Source organism: Leptonychotes weddellii, chromosome 2, assembly GCF_054177405.1.
Source record: "Leptonychotes weddellii isolate Sample4059 chromosome 2, ASM5417740v2, whole genome shotgun sequence".
NCBI classification, from domain to species: Eukaryota; Metazoa; Chordata; class Mammalia; order Carnivora; family Phocidae; genus Leptonychotes; species Leptonychotes weddellii.
In genome coordinates this window covers 86,793,426-86,816,670 of record NC_138370.1, presented here as the reverse complement: position 1 = coordinate 86,816,670, position 23,245 = coordinate 86,793,426, and the positions used below count along the sequence as shown (strand labels likewise).

The following is a 23,245-nucleotide window of genomic DNA, read 5'->3' as shown; positions in this document are numbered from 1 at the left end:
AAAGACTGTAATAAGAGATGAAGGATGACACTATATCATAATAAAAGTACCTATCCAACAAGAAGATCTAACAATTATAAATATTTATGCCCCTAACCTGGGAGCAGCCAAATATATAAATCAATAACAAACTTAAACTCATTGATAATAATATAATAATAGTAGGGGACTTTAACACCGCACTCACAGCAATAGACAGATCATCTAAGCAGAAGATCAAGAAAACAAAGACTTTGAATGACACACTGGACCAGATGGACTTAAAAGATATATTCAGAGCATTTCATCCTAAAGCGGCAGAATACATATTCTTTTCAAGTGCACATGGAACATTCTCCAGAATAGATCACATACTAGGTCACAAATCATGCCTCACCTGGTAAAAAAAAGACTGAGATCATACCATGCATATTTTCAGACCACAATGCTATGAAACTTGAAGTCAATCACAAGAAAAAATTTGGAAGAACCACAAATACATGGAGGTTAAAAAACATCCTACTAAAGAATGAATGGGTCAACCAGGAAATTAAAGAATTAAAAAAAAAAATGGAAGCAAATGAAAATGAAAACGTGACAGTCGAAAACCTTTGGGATGCAGCAAAGGTAGTCCTAAGAGGGAAGTATATTGCAATATAGGCCTTCCTATAGAAGGAAGAAAAGTCTCAAATACACAACCTGACCTTACACTTAAAGGAGGTGGAAAAAGAAAAGCAAATAGAGCCTAAATCCAGCAGGAGAAGGGAAATAATAATGATTAGAGCAGAAATCAATGATACAAAAATAAAAAAAAAACAACAGTAGAACAGATCAATGAAACTAGGAGCTGTTTCTTTGAAAGAATTAAGAAGATTGATAAACACCTAGCCAGACTTCTCAAAGAGAGAGGGAGAGAGAGAGAAAGGACCCAAATAAATAAAAACATGATTGAAAGAGGAGAGATCACAACCAACACCAAAGAAATATAATTATAAGAAATCATTATGAGCAGTTATATGCCAACAAATTAGGCAATCTGGAAGAAATGGATAAACTCCTAGAAACATAAAAACTACCAAAACTGAAACAGGAAGAAATAGAAAACCTGAAGAGACCCATAACCAGGAAAGAAATTGAATCAGTAATTCAAAATCTTCCAACAAACAAGAGTCCAGGGCTGGATGGCTTCCCAGGTGAATTCTACCAAACATTTAAATAAGAATTAATACTTATTCTTCTGAAATTGTTCCAAAAAATGGAAATGGAATGAAAACTTCCAAACTCTTTCTATGAGGCCAGCATTACCTTGATCCCGAAACCAAAGACCCCACTAAATAGAATTACAGACCAATATCCTTGATGAACATGGATGCAGAAATTCTCAACAAGATACTAGTCAATCAGATCCAACAGTACATTAAAAGGATTATTCACCACAACCAAATGGGTTTTATTCCTGGGCTGCAGGGGTGGTTCAACATCCACAAGTCCATCAATGTGATTCACCACATTAACAAAAGAAAGGATAAGAACAATATGATCCTCTCAATAGATGCAGAAAAAGCATTTAACAAAATACAGCATCTTTCTTTTTTAAGATTTTATTTATTTATTTGACAGAGAGAGAGCAGGAGAGCACAAGCAGGGGGAGCAGCAGAGGCAGAGGGAGAAGCAGACTCCCTGCTGAGCAGGGAGCCCGATATGGGCTCAATCCCAGGACCCTGGGATCTTGACCTGAGCCAAAGGCAGACGCTTAACCCGCTGAGCCACCCAGGTGCCCCAATAGAGCATCCTTTCTTGATATAAATCCTCCATAGTGTAGGGATAGAGGGAACATACCTCAACATTGTAAAGGCCATATATGAAAGACCCACAGCTAATATCATCCTCAATGGGGAAAAACTGAGAGCTTTTCCCTTAAGGTCAGGAACATGACAGGTATGTGGACTCTCACCACTGTTGTTCAACATAGTATTGGAAGTCCTAGCCTCAGCAATCAGACAACAAAAAGAAAGAAGACATGCAAATTGGCAAGGAAGAAGTCAAATTTTCACTCTTCACAGACGACTTTATACTCTAGGTAGAAAACCCGACCGGAAAGATTGCGCTAAAACATTGCTAGAACTGAATTCAGCAAAGGTGCAGAATCTAAAATCAATGCACAGAAGTCTGTTGCATTTCTATACACCAGTAATGAAGCAACAGAAAGCGAAATCAAGAAATTGATCCTGCTTACAATTGCACCCAAAACAATAAGATACCTAGGAATAAACCTAAACAAAGAGGTAAAAGATCTGTACTCTGAAAACTAAAACACTTATGAGAGAAACTGAGGAAGACACAAAGAAATGGAAAAGCATTCCATGCTCATGGACTGGAAGAACAAATGTTGTTAAAATGTCTATAACTACCCAAAGCAATCTACACGTTCAATGCAATCCCTATCAAAATTACACCAGCTTTTTTCACAGAGCTAGAACAAACAAATCTAAAATTTGTATGAAACCAGAAAAGACCCTGAATAGCAAAAGTAATGTTGAAAAGAAAACCAAAGCTGGAGGTATCACAATTCCAGACTTCAAGCTGTATTACAAAGTTGTAATCACCAAGACAGTATGGTACTGGCACAAAAATAGACACACAGATCAGTGGAACAGAATAGAGAGCCCAGAAATGGACCCTCAACTCTATGGTCAACTAATCTTCGACAAAGCAGGAAAGAATGTCCAATGGAAAAAAGACAGTCTCTTCAACAAATGGTGTTGGGAAAACTGGATGGCAACATGCAGAAGAATGAAACTGGACCACTTTCTTACACCACACACAAAAATAAATTCAAAATGGATGAAAGCCCTAAATATGAGAAAGGAATCCATCAAAATCCTAGAGCAAAATGAAGGCAGCAACTTCTTTGATCTCAGCCACAGCAACTTTCTACTAGACATATCTCAGGAGGCGAGGGAAACAAAAGCAAAAATAAACTATTGGGATTTCACCAAGATAAAAAGCTTCTGCACAGCAAAGGAAACATCAACAAAACTAAAAGACAACCTACGGAATGGGAGAAGATATTTGCAAATGACATATCAGATCAAGGGCTACTATCCAAAATCTATAAAGAACTTACCAAATTCAACACCCAAAACCCAAAAATCCAGTCAAGAAATGTGCAGAAGACATGTACGGACATTTCTCCAAAGAAGACATACAAATGGCTAACAGACACATGAGAAATACTCAACACCACTCATCATCAGGGAAATACAAATCAAAACCACAATGAGATATACCACCTCACACTGGTCAGAATGGCTAAAATGAACAACTCAGGAAAACAACAGATGTTAGTGTGGATATGGAGAAAGGAGAACCCTCTTGCACTGTTGGTGGGAATGCAAACTGGTGCAGCTGCTGTGGAAAACAGCATGGAGGTTCTTCAAAAAGTTAAAAATAGAGCTACCCTATGATCCAGCAATTGCACTACTGGGTATTTACCCAAAGAATACAAAAATACTGATTCAAAGGGATACATGCACCTTGATGTTTATAGCAACATTATCCACAATAGCAAAATTACAGAAACAGCCCAAGTGTCCATCAACTGATGAATGGATAAAGAATATGCGGTATATACAATGGAATATTAATCAGCCATAAAAAATAATGGAATCTTGCTAATTTCAATGATGTGGATGGAGCTAGAGAGTATTATGCTAAGCAAAATAAGTCAGAGAAAGACAAATACATAGGATTTCACTCATATGTGGAATTGAAGAAACAAATGAGCAAAGGGGGGAAAAGAGGCAAAGCAAGAAACAGACTCTTAACTATAGAGAACTGATGGTTACCAGAGGGGAGGTAGGTAGGAGGATGGTTTAAATAGGTGATGGGGATTAAGAAGTGCACTTGTTGTGATGAGCACTGGGTGTAGTATGGAAGTGTTGAATCACTACATTGTACACCTGAAACTAATATTGCACTGTGTTAACTGGAATTTAAAAGCTTAAAAGAAAAAAAAAAGATGATAAAGCAGAGAGGGAGACATATGGTATTTATAGAGAAAGGGATTAAAATATCAGATAGGATATTTAATGAATACCTCACTAAGAAGACTACTTCTAAAGCCCTGATGAAAATTAACCTTGGTCAAGTTACCTGGCCCCTGAGTCTCAATTTATTTCTTCATCTGCAAAATAGGCATATTATCGTCTACTTCATTGGGAGGAAAATTGATAAACAACATAGTACCTGTTACCCAGTAAATGCTTGGTATTATTGTTTTACTTCATATATGAATAAGTACTAAAGTTTTAAAGATAACTTTTAAATTTTTGCCACAGTATTTAATACATAAAACATCCATGGCAGAAAAATAGATGGTTTAACCCTCATTTCTGCATTGGCCATACGATTGTTGTTAGAATTTGTCATTTACTTCTTGTACACCATTCCATGTCTATTGCCTTCCACTACTATCTCAGATGATTAAGGCTCCTTATTCAGGGGAATAATCTGTCAAGAACTGTGAAGGGTTTGAGATTTTATTCTGCTTGAAAGCTTTAAAGTAATCTGCCCCAGTTTCATGGATGTTTGCAGAAGACATGAGACTCCTGGGTCAGAGACTAAGGACTTTATTATTCACAGCATGGACATCTGCATGTCTGTATAGTTCTACTTGTCCAGATCACATGGAGGTAGCATGTATGGGTCCAGATGAATGCTGCATACACAGTGGGGTTTGTTACGTAGAAAAATTCTGAACTAAGGGAAATCTAATATTTTAATGACAGAGGAAACACTGTATCTTTCAGGGCTATAAGCAAATCTACTCTTTGCACATGGGGTAGATACTATCTCTGTTTTCCAAGGTTGTTTGCTATACAAATATCCTTGAAAATTTAGTCCTGAACAAAGAGCAGTTAAATGTGCTTGCAAGAAATGCAGAAATGCGGGAGACCCATTAGAATATCTTCCAACATAATCTGATTTTTGTTTCTGAGAGATCTGAGCGTAATGGAAATACATAAAGTTGCTCTACTCTGCTACTAATTTAGGGGCACTAAGAGACTTTTCACCATGGAGCCATCTCCATTTCTCTTTGCCTCCACTGTGTAGCAGCAACCCTATTTCCTGCAATGATTAGAATTAGTCACTATAACCACACCTTTTTACTAGTTCAACCAGTTTGCACTTGCAAACCCAAGTAACTAGGTGGCAGCCTCAGATTCTAATTTAATAAGACCATTGTTGAATTCCCAGTAGAAACATTCCTCCCTTGGATACTAAGAGTTCTTGACAGCAGAACTGGACAGAAAGCATAGATTTTGAAGGAGCTTGTTAGGTGTAATAGTGAGAGGAGACACTTCCTCTTTAAACACTCAGTTATTGGTCTCATGTATTCTGTTTATAGGAGGTATAGTGTGAGATGCGGATCACTAGTTTAGAACATCTACTACATCCTATAGGGCAGCACCCCAGCCGATCTCTCCCAGACCAAGGAATCACTGAATCTTCAGTAATCTATTCCACTGGTATAAGTACAACTGCATCTGAGTAGTGATACAACTAGTGAAACCCATGGGCATCAACTTTCTTTCATTGTAAGGTAGGTTAATTTTCATTCTGTTAACAGGAGACCATAGTAATAAAGAAAAATTATTTAAACAGAAAACTATTACTCTTCATGTTTGATGCTCAAGATTAATAAATATTGACTTCCTCCTCTTCAAAGGCTGGAATTCATTGAAACACACAGATATCAGAGATACGGAGGTTAAAAAAAAAAGTCAGCTTTATTGCTTAATTAAAGAATCTAAATTGGAAAATGTGGCTAGTGGTGTGGCCAAATGGGGTTGCTAATGCTCTCTAAATACACAAACTTACTATATTAATGCAAGCTGGACAAATTCAGCTTTCCCCTTACAGCATGCACAACAGAGGAAATCAGATTTGCATCCTCCTTCCAGGCAGGCTAGCTTCAAAAGGTGAAAAGAGAGGAAGGGGCTGAGTTTATTTTCCTGTCTCCAGAGCACAAAAGAGATTAACTTCTGGGGAGGAGTAAACAAAGTGTTGGGAGAAAAACTAGGTTATTATTCTGGTGGAATCTCCTCATAATAGAAACATGAAGCCTGGGGAAAGGAGCTAATCGAAGAGAATTAGTTCACAAATTTACAAATTTATAAATCTATCCTGTACCATTTCACTTGCCATTTGACTTGATGACCGTCAGGTCTACCTGTATTTATTCTGAGAGCCCAAGCTTTGTTTCCATCAACCTCCTGACATCACTCCACATATGTAGACCACTGCATATACACCTAATGACCTGGCAAGGGTCTACTTGCTGTCACTCTTGATAGCACTTGCTCTCTTTCTGTGCTTTTTAAAGCACCTTACTCCAAAAATGCTTCCCAACTTTGATACAGATATACTTCTTTATATTGCACTTCACTTTATTGTGCTTTACAGATAATGTGTTTTTGTTTTTGTTTTTTTTTTACAAATTGATGGTTTGTGGCAACCCTGCATCAAGCAAGTCTATTGGCACCATTTTTCCAATAGCATTTGCTCATTTTGAGTCTCATGTTTCATTTTGACAATTCTCACAGTATTCTAAACTTTTTCATTATTACTATACTTATAGTGGTGACCTCGAATCAGCAATCTTTGATGTTATTATTATAATTGTTTCAGGGTGCCAAAAACTGCACCCATCTAAGATGGCAAACTTAATTGATAAATGTGTATATTCTGACTGCATCATTGACTAGCCACTCCACCATCTCTCTCCCTCTCCTCAGATCTCCCTGTTCCTTAAGACACAAGCTGTGAATGCAAATGAGAAGTTCTTGAAGGAAATTAAAAGTGCTATTCCAGTGAATACACCAATGGTAAGAAAGCAACACAGCCTGATTGCTGATATGGAGAAAGTTTTAGTGGTCTGGATAGAAAAATCAAACCACAGCATTCCTTTAAGGCAAAGCCTAATCTAGAGCAAGGCCCTAACTCTCTGATTTTACAAAGGTTGTGAGAACTGAGGAAACTGTAGAAGAGGTGGTTCATAAAGTTTAAAGAGAGAAGCCATCTTCATCACATAAAAGAACAAGGCGAAGCAGCAGTGCTGATGTGGAAGCTACAGCAAGTTATCCAGGAGATCTAGCTAAGATCATTAATGAAGATGGCTACACTAAACAGATTTTCAATTGTAAACAAAACAGCCTTCTGTTGGAAAAAGATGCCATCCAGGAATTTCAGAGCTAGAGAGGTCAATGCCTGGCTTCACAGCTTCAGAGGACAGGCTGACTCTCTTGTTAGGGGCTACTACGGCTGGTGACTTTAAATAGAAGCCAATGCTCATTTGCTATTTTGAAAATCCTAGGGCCCTTAAGAACTGTCCCAACTCTACTCTGCCTGCTCTATCAATGGAACAACAAAGCCTGAATGACAGCACATCTGTTTATAAAATGGTCTACTGGATGTTTTAAACTCATTATGGAGACTTACAGCTCAGAAAGATGATCCTTTCAAAATAGCACTGCTCATTGGCAATGCACTTGATCACCCCAGAATTCTGATGGAGATATATAATAAAATTAATGTCATTTTTGCTAACAAAACATCCATTCTGCAGCTCATGGATCAAGGATTCATTTCAACTTCCACGTCTTATTGAGAAATCCATTTGTAAGGCCAGAGCTGCCATAGATAGGATTCTCCTGATGGATCTGGGCAAAATAAATGGAACCCCCCTGGAAAGGATTCACCATTCTAGATGCCATTAAGGATATCCATGATTCATGGGAAGAGGTCAAAACATCAATATTAATAGGAGTTTGGAAGAAGTAACTGCAGATGTGGTGGAAATAATAAAAGAACTAGAATTAGAAGTGGAAACTGAAGGGCGCCTGGGTGGCTCAGATGGTTAAGCATCTGCCTTCGGCTCAGGTCATGATCTCAGGGTCCTGGGATCGAGTCCCGCATCGGGCTCCCTGCTCCTTGGGAGCCTGCTTCTCCCTCTGCCTCTCTCTCTCTCTCATGAATAAATAAATAAAATCTTAAAAAAAAAAAAAAAAGAAGTGGAAACTGAAGATGTGACTGAATTGCTGCAATCTCATTGATAAAGCTTGAATGGATGAGGAGTTGCTTCTTATGGATGAACAAAGAAAGTATTTTCTTGAGAAGGAACCTAACCTGGTGAACATGTTGTAAAGAGTGTTGAAATGACAACAAAAGACCTAAAATGTTACATAAACTAAGTTGATAAAGCAGCAACAGGGTTTGGAGGATTGACTCCAAATTTCAAAGAATTTGTGTTAGTAAAATGGTTTCAAGAAGCACTGTGTGCTCCAGAAACATCATTAGTGAAAGGAAAAATACTGATGCAAGGAACTTCATTGTTGCCTTAAAGAAACTGCCACAGCCGGTGAACCTTCAGCAACACCATCCTGATCAGTCAGCAGTCATCAACATTAAGGCAAAACTCTCCACCAGCCAAAAGATTACTCCTCAGTTGGTGGTAGCATTTTTTAGCAACAAAGTATTTTTTTTTAAAGATTTTATTTTATTTATTTGAAACAGAGAGAGAGAGAGAGAGCACAAGAGGGGTAGGGTGAGAGGGAGAAGCAGACTCCCTGGCGAGCAGGGAGCCCAATGCAGGACTCGATCCCAGGACTCCGGGATCATGACCTGAGCTGAAGGCAGTCGCTTAACCAACTGAGCCACCCAGGCGCCCAACAAAGTATTTTTTAAATTAAGGTATGTACATTGTGTTTTTAGACACAATGCTATTGCACACTTAATAGACTATAGTATAGTGTAAATATTACTTTTATATGCACTGGAAACCAAAAATTCATTTGACTTGCTTTATATTGATATTCACTTTATTGTAGTGGTCTAGAACTCGATCTGCTATGTCTCTGAAATATGCTTGTTTTTAAAAGTTGCTAAGAAAGTAGATCTTGAAAGTTTTTATCACAAAAAAGAAAAAAATTATGGGATGGATGTAACTAGACTTATGGCAATCAATTCACATTATATACACTTAACAAATCATTACACTGTATATCTGAAACTAATTTATGTCAATCATATCTCAATTAAAAAGAAATTTAACTCAGAAAGCATATTTAAAAAAAAAACCCACAGTAATAACTGCTTCAGGCAAGATCCAAAGATGAATGAAAATTAGTGAAACTCCAGGGTGAAGCAGGATATTTGCATAACCTCAAATTATCTTCCTCAAAATATTTATTAATATGGTGGCTTTAATATATGCCCATAAATTCTGTGATACTCCTCTCTCCAGTAGGTGGTTCTCTATTTCCTTCCCCTTCTGTGTAGGATGGAATCCTTTACCAAAAACAGTCCAGAAAAGGAAAAAACAGTAACTTTACAGTGGAGAAACCTGACAGCCTTAACCAAGTCATCAAGGTTAATATTACCAATAGTTGCTGACATCATGTACTCCCTGATATGCTATGAGAAGGGCACTTCATCTATGCAGTCATCTCCCCAACACCCTTAACTCTTGTATAACCACCAGAAAACATCAGGCAAACCAATACTGAGAACCATGCTACAAAATACCCTACCATTACTCTTCAGAAGTGGCAAGGTCATGAACACAAGGAAAGACTGAAAAACTACTTTATGAGACAGATGACTAAGATGTGACCACTAAGTGCAATGTGATATCCTGGACTGAATCATGGAACAGAAAATGGACATTAAATGAAAAACTGGTGAAATCCAAATGAAGTGTATAGTATAGTTAGTAATCTACTAATGCCAATTTCTTAGTTTTGATAATTGTGCAGTGGTTATGTATGATATTAACATTAGGGAAAACTGGATGGAAGGGTAGGCGAACTCTTTGTGTTATCTTTACAATTCTGTAAATCTAAAATTATTTCAAAATAAAACATTGTGTATATACCCACTTTATCTTTAAGAGTAATTTTTACCTATTCCTTTTACTTCTTGAGCTTCTATTTTCATTCCAGGTCCCTCCTCAAATTTGATCCTAATGTAATTGTATATTTTCGTACGCAGAGGTTTTATTCATCATCCCTATCATACTTCTTGGCAACAGCATTTGAATTTTTTAATTTCCTGTAAGCAAAAGTCTCCAGATGTTAAGGAAAAAAAAATTCTGCTTTGGGTTTCATTACAATTATTAATGGGCATTTGATCAAAGGAACATGTCAATACGCTTCAATAATCACTAAAGAAAAACAAGTGTTTATTGAAAATGCATTGCTTAATGAGAGGAACGAAGCTATTTTTTTCTTCCAATTAGCCCATGTGTTTGTGGGTGGATATTAGTTCTTGCTGTAATGAGGTAGAATACTATCAACTCTATTGTTTTCTTTCCCTTTCCCTTTTTCCTTTAAAACAATTTAACCCTTGGGAAATCTTACCTGCATAAAAAAGTAGGGGGGCATTTATATATTGTTATAATGCTATCACTCAATTCCTTGAGTTCCTTCCGGGTTACAAGCCAAACTTTTTTTTTTTTTTAAAGATTTTATTTATTTATTCATGAGAGATAGAGAGAGAGAGAGGCAGAGGCAGAGGGAGAAGCAGGCTCCCCGCGGAGCAGGGAGCCCGATGTGGGACTTGATCCCAGGACCCCGGGATCATGACCTGAGCCGAAGGCAGACGCTTAACCGACTGAGCCACCCAGGCGTCCCTACAAGCCAAACTTGATCAGCAATTTACTAAAGAGAACCTGAATCAGGTATTAGCCAGAACATAATTAATTAGTCATAGATGTAGTGTGGTCTTGTTTTAATATTCTCCTTGAGGAAAAGGGGAGGGCTTGAGTCTCTACAAAGTGAATACACATCAACAAGTGACTGAGGTTATTTTCTTTAATAAAATCAGCTCCCTCGGATTTGGGCTAAGGCCAAGACTGACCTAGCACATATCGAAATCTTGTCTACAACATCATAATGTGTATAAACAAGAAAACCAATTGCCTTCATAAGAAAATACATATACATTTAACCATCTGTCAGCTAACACCTCCATTAGGGTCTCCAACTTTCACGAGTGCCAAGAACCGAAAACACCCACAATGGGTTTGTCATCATTAGCTCTCAACGTCCCCACCTGTTTTCATGATTGTTCATTGTTTGGCTCCACCAGTGAAACTTATGCAGGAGTCCAAGGTGGTTTTTTTCTGTAAACATTAAAGACACGGTTGAGGCCAAACCTTGTCCACAGGGGCCTTCTCAGAGTCTAACCAGGGTTTGAGCCAAAGGCTTCCTTGAAACCACCCACACACTGGCTCCCGGAGCACAGCCTCCAAGCATCCTGGATAAGGAGGTCCCAACACAGTGCTTTGTTGAGGACGGCGGTTAGGGGGATGTGGACGGCACTTGGTAGGACAGTGAACAGGCCACACTGCGCAACTTTAACCCGACTTCTGTGACAGTGACGGCCGCAGTAAGCCCGAGCATCCGCGCTCAGAGGACAAGGTCGGCGTCACGGGGCCTCGAACGCGCGCGCGTGGCGTCCGACGTCTCTCCGCTTGTTGACGCAGGCCGCAGAGCGCGCCTGCGGAGCCCGCCTGGCCCACGTAGCCTCGGGGGCGCTGCGCGGCGCTAGCGTGAGCGCAGGCCCAAAACCCCGGCTGCGGAGACGGTTGGTGATTGGATGAGGCTTGGCGTGGGGGTGTTAGTTCGGGGACTGCAGGGACGCCACGAGGAGGCTTTTGAAAGACGCAGCTCTGGGCGCGTGGCTCTCGCGCAGAGCCCCCCGCAGCCAGAGGTTGAGGCCGGTAGGAGGAAGCAACGGCGTCGGCGGCTGGGGCCGGGGAGCCCCGAGGGTGGGGCTCGGTCTCCGGCCTACGGGGCAGGAAGGACAATTTTGGTGGGTGGGAGTTGGGCTGGGAACCGGGCCGCTGAGGGTCTCGTGTTTTTCGGTTTTCTTTTTCTCTTTTTCCTTGACCCCCGAGTAGTTGTAAGAGCTTTCCCCGTGAACCGCTTTGACCCTTTACCCTTCTGTAGCAGTGCTTTGGAAGGGATATAGGAGGGACGAGCCTGTTAAAACTCTAGTCACAAAGTCATGACGTCAGTTAAAGAGATTTAGCTGTATGTCGTGGGAGTGTGTTTAAGCCATTTATGGAAATTTGTATATTTTTAATTTCAGAGTAAGTATTTTTATCTAGTACTTTTTTGTTTTCTGCCAATTTTCTTATGATTTGTAGGTGAGAAAATGTCTGGCAACAATGCCCGGTTTCAGAGTTCCCGGGTCCCTAGCTTTGCTCAAATGCTGAAAAAGAACTTGCCAGTTCAGCCATCAACCCAGACGGTAACTGCACCCACAAGATATTCTTCAGAAAGTTACAGCCTGTCGAATATGGCTTCCAGGGTGACGCAAGTGACGGGTATGACTTCTTTTTCATTTGCAATAATGCCTTCGTTCTTGAAGATTCAAGGATGGCCAATAAGTACTGTTGAGCCTCCAGTTTAAATGTTGCCTAGATATATATACATTTACCAGTGGCTGTGTCTCGTTTGGAATTCCGATTTGACTCTGAACACTGTAAGAGGCCCGTGGAAATCCTTTTCCTCGCTGCTCATTCTTTACTAACTGTTCAACCGCTTCAAGCCTGTCTTGCCTTTTTGAGGTGAGGTTGTGTTGGTCCTTTCAGGGAAGGGACTGGACTTACCCTGGTTTCTACTCCACATATCGCTTAGCATAAGTATAAAGCAGGGACAAACACTTAAATTCAGTTGAATTCAGTGTGAAAAGTAAGATAAAATAGTGAATAGAAAACAGAAATTGATCTTAGTCCCAGGTCTGCATCTTTAGTCCAGGCCTTAGTGACGTAATGTGTTAAAAAAAAAAAAGGCTTTGAGAGCCTCTGAAGACCTTGACATCATTAAAATTCTGTGATTCTTGATATCACTTCATGTTAGGACAATGATAGCATTTCTTTGCAAAAATGGTTCTCGTACTCCAAAAAGGTATATGCATCAACAGGTTACACTCATCATGTGTGCCAAAATTTTTTAGTAGAAAATTACTTGTAATGAAGAACACATATAACTAGCTGTATCAGGGACAATCTTCCATTTTAGAGGAGAATTTAGTACTTTAGCTTTTTTTTTTTTAATTTTACAGAACTGACAACTATAACCATATATTTTTAGGTAATTTTCCAGAACCATTGCTTTCCAAAGGTCTTTCATCTGTTTCAAATCCTGTCCTTCCTCCAAAAAAAATACCTAAGGAATTCATAATGAAATACAAATGTGGAGAGATAAATCCTGTGTCAGCTTTGCACCAGTTTTCACAAATGCAGCGGGTTCACCTTGACCTTAAGGAAACCGTAACAACAGGCAAGTGCAAAGTTGTGTCTGGTTATTACAGTACTAGAAGATATTTTCCTGTTAAAAGCAGAGCATATAAATAGTACTAAATTTGATTATTTTCTATATTTACAGAATTTGGGGTTAGGTAACTACTGGTATGTTTCGACAAGTATACTTCAGAAATTTTTAGATTCATATTTTTCTGCAAATAACTTACATGTACAAAATTTTTACAGTCAAATTTTAATTTTTTGTGTATGGCTAGTTGAAATCCCATCAGCCTCGTGGATTATTTTCAGGTGTAAGTACTTGTAGACTAAACATGCTTTTGAAGAGTTGTTGAATATTTGGACTACGATTATCTAATGTGATGATGACACCTAACAAAATTATGGTCTAATTTAGCTTCTGAAATTCAAGGTTTAGAGGTGAAAATAGCACTTACATGATTGATACTCCATCTGCAGAATTGTCTGTGACTATTTTTCCATTCTCTCTTAAACCACCCCCCAACCTGTAGAAGGCTACAATAGTACAGATCAAATAAAATGCAAAAAGCAGCCTCTAATCTCCTTACCTCATGACCAGTGATTAGAGAGAACTTTAGGAAAGTGGAGGGATGAGATAATAAGTGCTTTTAATAGACATGGAGAGGGTAAAAGTATGAGAGGCAAAGAAACACAGTCCTTAAATATATATGTGCACAAATATATGTGTGTGTGTGTATACAAAGACATTATCAAGTAGTTTGGGTTTTTAAGTTTTACCATTGCTAACTTTTGCCAATATGGGTCTCAAGGCATCCTTGTAAAAGAATTTAAAGCTTTTGAGATTTTAGCTAAGATTGTCATAGTGAAGTCAAATTTCCAGTCTGTTCTTTTGGAGGAAATAACAGTAAACAGATGATAAAGATAGAGTCTTAATATATAAGGTGGAGTTTTTCTAGGTCCAATCACTATAGGTTGGATTACTTCATAATCAATACTGTGGACTTAATTTTTGTGTCAGTAGTTTTCCCTCATTCTTTTCAGACTATTCTGAAAAATGTAAACTGTTGGTCACAGTAAGAAAAAAAAATGTGTAAGGGCAAATCTTTATTGATCTGAGCAAAAGCTACTCAAAAACACAATCCATTGATTAGTAATGGTATTCACTTTGTGTGCATAGTACTAGTTGAATAATCTGAATCAGTAGGTTTAGTGATGAGACCAGAGTTATCAGTATTTTAACAACTCTATAGGTGACTTAAATACGTACTAAAGTTGGAGAATCTGAAGTATGATAGGATGAAGCTTTAAAAGCTCAGCACTCTGATACAGAGTTCTTAATAAATTTGATGGATGATATCTCGCACGTAAGAATCATCTGGGCCATTAGTTAAAAATACAAAATATTCTCAGGTTTTGTAAATTTGGATTGGAACCTAGGTGATCATAAGAAAGGAACTTGGGAAACTGAAGTCATAGATAGTGAGAGGAAAGCAGTTTACTCAGATGCAGTCAGGAATTGCTTGTAAAACCTCGATGTACATCTTTAAAAACACAGAAGTTAGTGTAATATGTGAGAAAATGATGATGATGATGACGAGGCTTATGTGGAGTGATATTGTACCTAGACATCCATAACCAGAGTAGAATCTTAAGTTAACTAAAGGCCTTCTAAAGTCTAAATTACCAAATAGTAAAACTTAAACTGGAAAAATTTTTGCCCTATAAATTTAGATGATTCCATTTCATTTTTCATTAGGCAAAAATGAAAACTAGGTAAAAGTAATTATGTAAAGGTAATCCTTCTAGGAATTTTGGGTGGCTGGACATTGAGTTTAATTCTTTAGCATATCTTCTTTATTATGTTTCAGTTTTCCTTGTGGATTCTCTCCCCTCCACTTGTCCTTAAGGCTGTGGTGGTGTGAATTGCTAACCATAACTCCCTGATAGGTTCACAAGATTTCTGCAAAGGGATCCCTTTTATTCTGGAACTTATATAAGAGTATCAGAGCACTCAGAAGGTGGGAGAAATTCAACTTTATTGGTATTGAATTTCAAAAAGAGAGAGCTATTACCAGAGGCTCCACATTTTACCTCTCATTGGTCATTCAGTAGGTATTTGGATGCTTACTATTGCCAGGCTTCATTATACAAGACACTGTTGCTCCATGTATGATCTGTACTCTAAAGCTGTCCCTACTGTTCATGCTGAATCTGGAGCTAACCTGGCTGCTTGACCGGTTCCTCAGAACTGGTTCAGGGGCTCACCCAGAGTTACTTTTAACCTGCATTGGCTCTAAAAAACAAAACACAAAACTGATAGGCCAAGATGGTTGTCCACAATTTTTGTACTGGGATATTTTTCTCTATCAAATGTCACTTGCAAGATCATACTGTGAATTATTGCAGCATTCCTTCTGACTTCTTTTTCAAGGAAATGTCATGGGACCATATTTTGCTTTTTGTGCTGTGGTGGATGGTATTCAATATAAGACTGGACTGGGACAAAATAAAAAGGAGTCTAGATCCAATGCAGCGAAATTAGCTCTCGATGAGCTTCTACAATTGGATGAACCTGAACCAAGAATTTTAGAAACAGCAGGTAAATACTCTTGATTATAAAGTATTTTTAAAATGTATCTTTTTCCAGAAGGAATCACCTGAAGGATTTGTTAATGAAGAGTTAACGTGGCAACTGCAAGATAGAAGTAGCAGAATTTATTTCTTTCCATTGCTATCTGATTGCTGACATGTTAATATTAGTTAAAATGCTCTCATAGAGGGGATTAAAAGTACATTTATGGTGATGAGTACTGAGTAATGTATGGAATTGTTGAACACTATATGAAGTACACTTGAAGTTATATAATACTGTATATTAATTGTACTGGAATTTAAAATAAAAATAGCAAAGAAAAGAATAAAAAAATTTAAAAAGTTTTATATAAAAGAAAAAAATGCTCTTGTAGTTTCAGCACCATAAGCTATAAACATGTTGACTGAATTGTCTCATAATTTGTCAGATTCTCAATAGCTTCACATCTAGAAACTTGATTTTCTCTGTAATTTACTGGATTCTTACTATGCTCTTAATACTGTGCGTTTAATTTTTGTTAAGTTTGCCTATCTATATTAAATTCAGTAATGATAAAGCTACTTGAGAAAATAATGGCCTAAAGCAACATAGCAAATTAGGTTAATTAAACTCCAGAATTAGATTGCTCAGGTTGAAATATTGACCCTGGATAGGCAAGTTATTTGCTTTCTAAACCTGTTTCATCATTTAAAACATGGGGACATTAAAAAAATAATTAATAAAAAATGGTGACTCTGATAGTAACTACCTCCTGTGGCTGTTCTTAGGATTAAATAAATAATGCATGCAAAGCTCTAAACCAGTGCTTGGTGAATAATTAGTAATAAAATGATTAGTAACTTTTATTAAATATTAATCAGTTTGAGGAATATGTTACCATTTTATATACGTGTTAGCATAATAAGCAGTTTTTGTCAGTGGTCACTTAATGGTAGATTACATTTAGGTTTATCCGTAAATAAGTTAACTTTAAAAAAACAAATTTGATTTAAGCAGCGATGATAAATTCATTCTTTTTAAACTCAAATCATCACTTTTATTGTACTATTGCTTTTTTTTGTTTTTAGTCTATTCATTTTTTCTTTTGTAATACTTAAGCTCATTTTGTTCTTTAAGTTTAACTCTTATTTCATGGCCTTTTATTTTTGTTGTTTAATTAAAACCATTTAGTAATGAAAAATGATTTATTTTGGTACATGTGAGTTTTGATTGTAGTTTTTTTTTTATTGTTTTCAAATAGTTTGTCATATTTTGTATTAAGTACTTAGGAAAGTATTTTGTTCATTTTCATGTTATTTTCTGTTCACTATTTTTCAGATTAATTTTTCAGGGCTAGGTATGATTTTATCTTATACATGCTGGCAATATAAATGTCATTATCTTTATTTTATTGAAATATGTTGATTCTTACATGTTATTTGACCTATAAAAAGCAATGATGCAGTGATTTCATTTTGTTAGAGAGTATAAGAAATTTTTAAAATCAGTATAAAGTTATTTCTTTTTAATCTTGCATATTTTATATATGTTATATATGTTTTTGGTCTTGAAATTTTTTTTAATTCTCACAGTGCTACTTTTAGTTACCTTTTGAGTTTGTTTAATATCTTTATCCTGTTTTGCTTTTAATAATTTTCTATTGTGCATAAAATTGGTTGTTAATGTAAACAATGAATCGTGGATCACTACATCAAAAACTAATGATGTATGGTGACTAACATAACGTAATAACATTTAAAAATTAGATTTTTTGACATAAAAAATACTTCAATAAAAAATTTAACATTTGCCTTTATTATGAATGATAAGCGTCATGTTATGTTTTTTTTTTTCCTTTTGTCCTGTGGATAATGTTTTCTTTGTTTTTTCTTTTAAATATTTGGAGGGTCTGTACTGATTTTAACCTAGAAATTTATCTTTCTGATACGAATTCAATTTTGATAATTTTGAGTTTTGATTTTATCACTTGATAATTTTGCTATCTTTACCAATATTCATATTTGTTCATCATTCATTTATTCAGTCTCACACTGATTTATCCTCTGGGTGAACAAATCCTACTCACCTGGAGCTTAGTGTGATGAGTGACTTATTTCTTTTATAGATATGCTTTTGCCTTTCCAGAGTCTTTAACAAATTAATGTGAAATGCAGAACCGGTGACAAATAATATTCTTAAGGCATTCCTTCAGTATATTAATGGAAATTCTTTATATGTGATTATCTTATCAGCTATTAACCCACCTAGGTATATCCCCAGCAATATTTTCCCAGGTTCCTTCCAACTGTAGAATGCTAGAATCAGGATATCTATATTTTCAGGATGCGCTGTGTTCCAAGGACTGTGGTAGGTATTGGGAATCAAAAATCAAGATCTGTCCTCTACCCTCAAGAAACTAAAATGCTTTGTTGAAATTACATTAAAACATGTCTACAGAATTTCCCAAGCATCTAATTTAATTGTCAGAAAAGGATGTTTATGATTGGCTTCTAATGATAAATACTTTTTCCCTAAGGGTCTTTAAAATGCTTAACTAGGGCTAGCAAATGTTTTGCCTGATGGGCTACAGTTTTTAGTTTCTAAATATCTATCTTCTGCCTTCTCTGTGAAAATTAAGGTAGTACTTCCCCATCTCCACTGATGCCCCTTTTTATATTCACCATTGTTTTCTCAAAGAGTGCCAGTAGTACCTTAATTATGATTAAAGGTTTTTTTAATAATGTATTTTTTCTTACAGAGCCTAGTAATAATTTAATTTAATAATTCAATTAGATCACCTTTTTCTTTACATTCTTTAAAATGTCCTAAACAGCTGAGTTTAAAGATTTATTTTTCTTGTGAAGGGATATGGAAGATAAGAGCTGAGTATTCCTTTTCTTTGCTGTGAGCCTTATATCTCTGATCTATTGATTTATAACATAAAACTTAAAAAACTTATTTTTAATTTTTTCAAAATTTTGAACTCATCAAAATTATTTTCCATGTATATCTTTTCATATTTTTACATGATGTTCTTAAAGTATAATCTTATTTTTTTAATTATACAAAGCTTCTGGCTCTAATTTTTTCAAGGATAGTGTTATTAATGATACTTCGTTAAGTTTTGAAAATCTTAACACTTTAAAAAAAAAACTTTTTTTTTTTTTTTTTTAATTTTTATTTGAAGTAAGCTCCATGCCCAACATGGGGCATGAACTCAATGACCCTGAGATTGAGTTGCATGCTCTACTGACTGAGCTTGCCAGGCACCCAGAAAATCTAACACTTTTTGACACAGTGATTTAAGAATCTGGTTCTAGGGACACCTGAGTGGCTCAGTTGTTAAGTGTCTGCCTTCGGCTCAGGTCATGATCTCAGGGTCCTGGGATCAAGCCCCGCATCGGGCTCCCTGCTTGGCGGCGGAAAGCCTGCTTCTCTCTCTCCCACTCCCCCTGCTTGTGTTCCCTCTCTTGCTGTGTCTCTCTCTGTCAAATAAATAAAATCTTAAAAAAAAAAAAAAAATCTGGTTCTAAGTTTATTTCAATACTCCTTTTTAAAAAATCATTTAAAAAGTTTTTAGTGTAGTCAAATAGAATTTTGTAATGCATATATATAAAACAAATTTTAATATCTTAACCATTTTAAATGTACGGTTTAGTGTGAAGTACATTCACTATGTTGTGTATCCAATATCCAGAACTCTCTTCATCTTGCAAAACTGAAATTCTATACCCATTAAACAATTATTCCTCATCTTCCCCTCTCCCCCCTCACACCAAGTTCCTGGCAATTACCATTCTACTATCTGTCTGTATGAATTTGACTATAGGTATTGCAAAGTGGAATCATACAGTATTTGTCTTTTTATGGCTGGCTTTTTTCACTTATAATGTCCTTAAAGTTTATCTACATTGCAGCATGTGCCAGAATTTCCTTCCTTTTTAAGATTGAATAATATTCTATTTTATGTATATACCACATTTTTTTTATCCATTCATCCATTGATGGATACTTGGATTGCTTCAACTTTTGGCTATTGTGAATAATGCCCCTATTAATGTGGGTGTACAGATAGCTATGACATTCTGGTTTCAATTCTTTGGGTTTCATACCCAGAAGTGGAATTGCTGGATCATTTGGTAATTTTATATTTAATTTTTTTTTTTAAGAACTGCCATATTGTTTTCCATAATGGCTACACCATTTTACATTCTTACTTATAGTGCACAAGGGTTCCAGTTTTTCCACATCCTCACCAACACTTGTTATTTTTTCCTTTTTTTTGATAGTAGCCATTCTGCTGGGTATGATGTGGCATCTCATTGTGGCTTTGACTTGCATTTTCCTAATGATTAATAATGGTGAGCATTTTCTCATGTGCCATTTGTGTATCTTCAGAGAAATGTGATAATTCATTTCCCCATTTTTGAGAGGGGTTATTGGGTTTTTTTTTGTTGAGTTTTAGGAGTCCTCTCTATAGTAATTCCTTCCTTATTCACGGCTTCACTTTCCACGGCTTCAGTTACCTGTGGTCAGCTGTGGTCTGGAAGCAGATGATCCTCCTTCTGACATATCAGAAGGTTAATAGTAGCCTAACACTGTCACAGTGCCTATGCCATTCACTTCACTTCATCTCATCACACTTTAAAATCTCACATCATCACAAGAAGGGTGAGTACAGTACAATCATATATTTTGAGAGAGAGAGAGACTATGTTCATATAATTTTTATTACATTATACATGTTCTATAATTGTTAATCTCTTATTGTGCCTAATTTCTAAATTAAACTTTATCAGTTGGACATATGTATAGGAAAAAACATCATATATAGGATTTGGTATTATCTGTGGTGGAACTAATCCCCTCAGATAAGGGGAAGGCTACTGTGTATTCTGGATATCAATCCCTTATTAAATACGTGATGTGCCAGTATTTTCTCCCTTTTTGTGATTTGCGTTTTTACTCAGTAGTGGTTTTTGATTCACAAAAGTATTTAATATTGATGAAGTTGCAATTTTTTCTTTGTTGCCTGTACTTTTAGTGTCCTATCCAGGCAGTTATTGCCAAATCCGGTGTCATCATCAAGCTTTTCTCCTGTTTTCTTCTAAGTGTTTCATGGTTTTCACCGTTATGTTTGGGTGTTTGATGCATATTGAGTTAATTTTTGTATATGGGGTTAGGTAGGGGTCCATCTTCAATCTTTTGCATGTGGATATCTAGTTTTTCCAGCATCATTTATTGAAAAGACTGCCCTTTCGCCCTTTGAATGAATGATACTGGCCCCCTTGTCAAGAATCATTTGAGAAAATATGTGAGAATTTATTTCTGGGTTCTCTATCCCATTGGTCTAGGTATCTGTCTTTATGCTATTATCATACTGTTTTGATTTATTGTCACTTTGTATTAAGTTTTGAAATAGGAAATGTGAGTCCTTCAACTTTGTTCTTTTTCAAGATTATTTTGCCTATTTGTGCATGGTACTTTAAAATGCAGGCCAACATGTGCAGTCATATTTTCTTTATTGAAACTATTTGTGCTTGATGAACAGGATTTAATATTTTTGGTTTTCATTCTACCTGAGCCCAACTCTCTTGAGCAAATGGAAAAAATCCATCTTTCTCTGAGTTTTTAAAGTTCTGCTTATTTAAAGTCCAGAGTGTATATATCTAACTATAGTTAGCCTTTGCTTAACTAACATGAGCCACAAGATGACATTGCCAGTCTTTCCTTGCTAATTCTGACGTATTCAGTCAGTATTTTGTCTTACTCAGAATTAAGTCCGGAATAGCAGTATTTTTTGCTTCCTTTGTTCTTATGAATGATTCTTGAAAGATACTAATTTAGTTGAACGTTTGCTCTTGGAAACTCTGCATTTAAACTTTTCTGTTCTTTTTTGTTTTGTTTTTTTGGTTTAATGTCATGTTCTTTTTTTGTTTTTCCTGGATACCCTAACCCGGGATCTAAATTGGAAAGCCATTGCAAAGAATGAGACTAAAAGCTTTGAAAACTGAATGTAGTATCCCCCTAGGAAAAAACGATAACTTTTACTTATTAAATTTTGATAGGATATTAATTTTAAGTATTTTGCATATTATTACTGTAAATAGAAAATTGTTCATGAGCATTTAAAACAAGGTTTCATTCTAAATGCTTTTTGGAATGTGGCATCTATGACAACAAAAACTATATAGCAGCATAAGGTCAGGAAGTCCATAACTGTGTATAATTTCAGTATAGAAAAGACATTTATCAAGGCTGAGCTAATGGGTTTTTGATGGCCTGGAGTTGGCAGAACTATACAGAAAAAATAATCATTCTAAGATTGCTATTGATTATAGAATAGTAAAATACTTGTTCTTTGGAACATTGAAGTTTCATGTTTATTTATGTTGCTTTTGTTTTGTTTTGTTTTTTTACAGGTCCTCCTCCTATCCCTGCAGAACCTGTTGTTTCACCTGAACCAGTATATGTCTCAAAAGTACATTATGGTAGGAAAGTCCTTTATGATGTTCTTTTTTAGAAGAGTAACCCAATAAAAAATTATAATTCAACATATAATTAAAATATGCTTAGGTATGAATATCTACATTAGTATTTTATCATTCAAACCTGTCACACTTCTACAAGGAGGAGAATTTCCTTCTGTACTGTGCTAAAAAAGAGAAGGAAGGGAGAGGAAAGATTGAAGAAACGGCTTTTTTTCTAGAAAGGAGGTGGTTCATCAGTTTCATATAGCTGCTCTTTTGAGAATGCTTTGCTTTGGTAGGCTTGTCATTAATGAAAACCGATGGCTTTCTGGTGCTTAATGGTTGGGACATTTATTTTAAATCTGTTTACTTTTAATGGCAGTTATTTGTCGCTCAAGCTCAAGAAAACTACAACTACAATTGCAGTTACTAATTGTATGGTCTACAATCAGCTACTTCTGCATGTACCTTAAATTTTCATCTATAAAATGGCCATAACAATAATTATTTCATAGCATAATTATGAGGATTAAATGAATTCATACATGTAAAATACTTAAATCAGTGCCAGTAGATGCTTCCTAAATAGTAACCTTTTATTATAACACTTTGTCATATTCGACATTGTGTGGTGGTATTTGTATACTTTTCCTATCGGATTATGAAGCCTCTGAAAGTCAGGAAATTATTTCTATGTGGCTTACATAGTAGTTAACACTTCAGACTTCAAAGTTTAGAATACTTACAGAAATAAAAGGAAAATGAGCCTTTCTTTCTCTTCTAGGTCTGGAGATTAGGGTTTAAAAATCAACTTTGCCTATTCAGACTTGGTTTGTCCATTTTTTTTTTTAATTTACATTATCTTTCTAAAGCAGAGAAAAACTGTGCACATTTGTGAGCTTGTTTGGA

General features: G+C 36.2%; 1 protein-coding gene across 1 annotated transcript in view; it reads left to right on the top strand.

The window, feature by feature from the left end:
• The first annotated feature begins 11,632 nt into the window (after window positions 1-11,632).
• ADAD1 (adenosine deaminase domain containing 1) overlaps window positions 11,633-23,245 on the top strand; it is a 42,203-nt gene continuing 30,590 nt past the window's right edge. The window contains exons 1-5 of the mRNA XM_081813120.1: window positions 11,633-11,764; window positions 12,194-12,373; window positions 13,143-13,331; window positions 15,726-15,893; window positions 22,289-22,357. Of these exons, the coding sequence (XP_081669246.1) occupies window positions 11,641-11,764; window positions 12,194-12,373; window positions 13,143-13,331; window positions 15,726-15,893; window positions 22,289-22,357 (730 nt within the window). The 5' untranslated portion in view covers window positions 11,633-11,640. The remainder of the gene's footprint in view (window positions 11,765-12,193; window positions 12,374-13,142; window positions 13,332-15,725; window positions 15,894-22,288; window positions 22,358-23,245) is intronic.